Consider the following 4,043-nt stretch of genomic DNA (forward strand, 5'->3'; position numbering starts at 1 on the left):
AAGGCACCTCCGAGGTGCCTTGGGGAGGAAGGACTCCTCCCTGGCCGCACCCTTCCTTGGAGGAAGGGCCAAGGCTGCGCCCCCCCCCCCCCCCTCTCCCTTGGCCCTATATATAGTGGGGGGGAGGGAGGGCAGCAACAACCTAAGCCCTGGCGCCTCCCTCTCCCTCCCGTGACACCTCTTCCTCCCCGCTTGCGCTTGGCGAAGCCTGCCGGGATCCCGCTACTTCCACCACCACGCCGTCGTGCTGCTGGATCTCCATCAACCTCTCCTCCCCCTTGCTGGATCAAGAAGGAGGAGACGTCGCTGCTCCGTACGTGTGTTGAACGCGGAGGTGCCGTCCGTTCGGCGCTAGGATCATTGTTGATTTGGATCACGACGAGTACGACTCCATCAACCCCGTTCTCTTGAACGCTTCCGCTCGCGATCTACAAGGGTATGTAGATGCACTCCTCTCTCTCATTGCTAGATGACTCCATAGATTGATCTTGGTGATGCGTAGAAAATTTTGAATTATTGCTACGTTCCCCAACAGTGTGTGTGTGTCGTTCTGATACAGAAAAGATGTTTCCCTCATACAATTAAAATGCATCCAGAAATAAGAATACAGGCCCCAACATCATCCTGGTGGACGACATGAGTGCCTATCTCCTCCACCCGCCCTAGACCTACACACTCTCCACCTCCCTGGTAGCCATCCATCGGCACCACATAGAGCAAAGCCCCGAGCGATGGCAGGCGGCAGTGGGATGTCCCTTCTCTCCGCTCCACCCCCTGGTCTCTGTGGGCTAACCCTAGCACCTCACACCACCACCACTGCTATCCCCTGCCTCCGGATGTGGGCCGCTGACCTGAGATTTCGTGGCATGTCTAGTGGTGTCATGGTTCACTTGGTTCGTGCGTGGATCAGGGAACTCTGCCTGGAGCCGGTGCTCTCCCAGATCAGGCAGCATCGTGATCATCGACCTGTGAGGGGTGATTGCGGTCAGACGGGATGTGGTTGCCCATAGCCTCTGATGGGTGAGGTTCCACCGCAGGTGAGGTACTCCATGCCCCTACCCGGAATGGTCAGGTGGGTTTGTTGGCGGTCTTAGGCCCAACCGGATATGGTCATGGTCGTGGACTTGGGCCAGCTCGAGCCTCACTATGGTTTGATGTCTTTCTCCTGTGACCCCGTACCTAAAACTTGGTGGCGAGGCATTGGTTTGGTGTGTCATATGTGGAGGCGATGGCCCTGGATGGCAGGTTGGACGTCTGGCAAGGGTGTGGGGCGGTCCAAGCGAAAGTTCGGCGCCTCAACGTTGTTGGAGGCGATGTCTTGGTAGTCACGCACCTCTTGGGGTCGTCGCCATTGTTCTCCCGCCCTCCTAGCTCAGGCTGAAAACCTTTGTCCCCCCCACCCCCCGACGGATGCGGTGGTGGTGGCAGTGCGTCATAACCCTCTTGGGTTCGTCATCGGTGAGTGTAGTCGCCTTTCAGTCGCAGTGGCGTGTTCAGAATGGTATGGCAATCCAATCGAACCAACCTCAAATTTGGTGACTCACCATATTGCTTGCACCTATCTTGTACATGCAGAAATATCCTCCTTTCATCATCTCTGCTCGCTGGTAGGGTCAACGCTCCTTGGTTTAGGCAGATGGTTCTCTCTAACAGCAGTTGGGTGGTGTCGATGTGACGAAGTCCAGTGTTTTCTTCTAGGTGGCATGTGGTTGAATGTCGTCGTCGGTCCTGGTTGAGTCTTTAGGTGGTCCAGCCTCTCATGTGCTTCCTCTCGGCCGCGTGCTGGAGGCGTCTAATTGGGCACTTCCTGTGCTTGTTAGCGTGTTTGGCTTGGTTTTCCATGCTTTCTTTGATCATCTTGTATGAGGATTTCCTCGACACCATATATCGTTCAGCCAAGCGGCCGAAGTCCGTGTTGTGATAAAATGCTTCTATGACAGGCTTGTTACAAAGAAACAACTCAAATAATATTCATTTCGGGGGGGTTAGGTAATAATCTTTTCTTTTGTATATGTTTGCATGTTTTCTATATGTATGTTGGAGCAAATTTTTGGAATCTGGTCTCTGGTGTGTCCAGTTTCTAAAACTTAGTAAAAATCTTATTTTTAGTTGTCAACTTAAGAAAAACAAAAATAATGCTCATAAGTATTTTGATAAAACGAGCCACCTCATCAAATTTCCATTAAAGCAATCATCAATTGAACTTACAAGAGTTTTGAACCAAAAGGAAGCTAAAATATTACAAGCAGGAACCGCAAATTTCTTATAGCATACACCAGAAAGCAAGAGAGCATAACAACGACTCCAGGAAGCTACTTTTGCACATTCAACTTCACATTTAAATCCTGAGCACAATCGGGCTCCAACCATCGCATACTTCGCATGTATTGCAACATAATCCTAGGTGTTCAACCCTAGCATCAAACATATACTGGATTACCAGATAATCATGTATTGTTTCCTTTTTTGACCTAATCATCTCTTGTTTCGGAACAAGGGGAAAAGAACCCAAAATATTGATTTTTTAATGAGAAATACGAAACATTAGAACCAAAAAAGCATATGAGATCATATCAGTGTGATAAAAAAATGATATTGTCAATTATTCAGAAGGTAGAAATAAATTCACTCATTACAGACACAACAATGGGATGACATATGCTCCATTTATTTTATAGATTAGGATGCATATCTACAAACTCAAACTGTCCCTAATTTGCGCACTGGTCCTCCATGTAATCAGCCAACGTTTCACTTAGTTGTGGTTGTTCTCCCAGAACTGAGCCTGGAGCCAGTCTATTGTATTCTTTTCCACCTGAAACGCCTTGGCAAGAACATCATCGGATATTTGTGGGTCTGACCCAAACACCGCATTGGCAATTGTGATAGCCCCTGGGTTCTGGCTGCTGAGCGCGGCAATTGCAACGGCGGGCTTGTGGGGGTTGGGGTTGAATTGGAAGTGGATGAGCCCCACGGGGAAGACGAACACATCACCTTTGTTGAGCACCTTCGAGAGGAACTTGTTTCTGTTTGGGGCGGGCTGGTTGGATATGACAAAGCCAACGTACAGTGTCCCCTCGAGCACCGTGAGGATCTCAGTGGCGCGAGGGTGCGTATGTGGTGGGTTTTGACCCAAGGGAGCATAGTCGATGCGCGCAATTGAGATGCCGAGGGTGTTGAGTCCAGCAATCTGCATGACGTTGATCAAAGTGACGTTGGATCCAACCTTGTTGGTCACCCTAGGCTTGTCGAGGGCGGCTGCCTTGAAGAAGTCATCAGCGTTGACCTCCATTGGGTTCTTGCAAACAAACCCATTGACACGTACTGGTGCATAGAAAAGATTTATAATGTAAGCTTAGGTCTTACAAAGTAGTTTGAACAAGCATATAATTTTCAGAAATTCATTTCAACATATGTATTTGGTGTAAGCTTAGGCCTTACAAACTTGTTTCGACTTGCATATAATTTCTAGAAATTCATTTCAACAAATTTATTTGGTGAGAACGTGATGAGAAACCGGATAGTACCTGGTGAATTCATGTCGGCGACACAAAAGTCCTGGAGGGGGCTAGGATCGGAGGCAGTGGCCTGCCATGAGACCAACGCAAGAAGAACAGCAAGGAGAAGGAAGGAAGAGGATGATGCCATCTGATCTTTTTCTCTCTCCTGTGTTTCTGTCTGTGATTGTGGCGTGAGTGATGGTTTGAACATGCAGGGATGTATGAGTTTATATAGGTGCAGCGAGCAGCGCCTGAAATCGTTAGCAATTATAGACTTAGTCAAGTGAAACCAACCAGCCAATTGAACTGGTCTCTTGCTGCTAATTAAACTACTGCATATACGCCCATTTAAGACACGTTTTCCCTTCAAAGAAGCAATGCAGCGTATACAGCCATATAAAGCTATTATATGGTGATGTGTACGGCTGACTAGTAATTATGAATGTTTCTCCATCTCACCCGAGTCACCACAATGCATGCAGGGTCGATTCCAGGAAAATTCACCACCCATCACTATTAATGAAAAGATTTTTAAGACAAGAA

At 48.3% G+C, this 4,043-nt stretch overlaps 1 protein-coding gene across 1 annotated transcript; it reads right to left on the reverse strand.

The window, feature by feature from the left end:
* Window positions 1-2,505: 2,505 nt before the first annotated feature.
* LOC109742950 (germin-like protein 8-11) lies at window positions 2,506-3,711 on the reverse strand. The gene is made up of 2 exons (XM_020302053.4): window positions 3,528-3,711; window positions 2,506-3,324 (listed from the first exon to the last, which is right to left on the reverse strand). The coding sequence occupies exons 1-2, from the start codon at window positions 3,709-3,711 to the stop codon at window positions 2,756-2,758; spliced, it is 753 nt and encodes a 250-aa protein (XP_020157642.3). The 3' UTR covers window positions 2,506-2,755.
* Window positions 3,712-4,043: the final 332 nt, after the last annotated feature.

The sequence above is a fragment of the Aegilops tauschii genome, chromosome 4 (assembly GCF_002575655.3).
Source record: "Aegilops tauschii subsp. strangulata cultivar AL8/78 chromosome 4, Aet v6.0, whole genome shotgun sequence".
NCBI classification, from domain to species: domain Eukaryota; kingdom Viridiplantae; phylum Streptophyta; class Magnoliopsida; order Poales; family Poaceae; genus Aegilops; species Aegilops tauschii.

Coding starts and splice junctions, on each gene's coding strand:
- LOC109742950 (XM_020302053.4), bottom strand. CDS start 3,711: ATGTTCAAACCATCACTCACGCCACAATCACAGACAGAAACACAGGAG. Junction 3,325..3,527: donor CGCCGACATGAATTCACCAG/GTACTATCCGGT, acceptor TCTATGCACCAG/TACGTGTCAATGGGTTTGTT.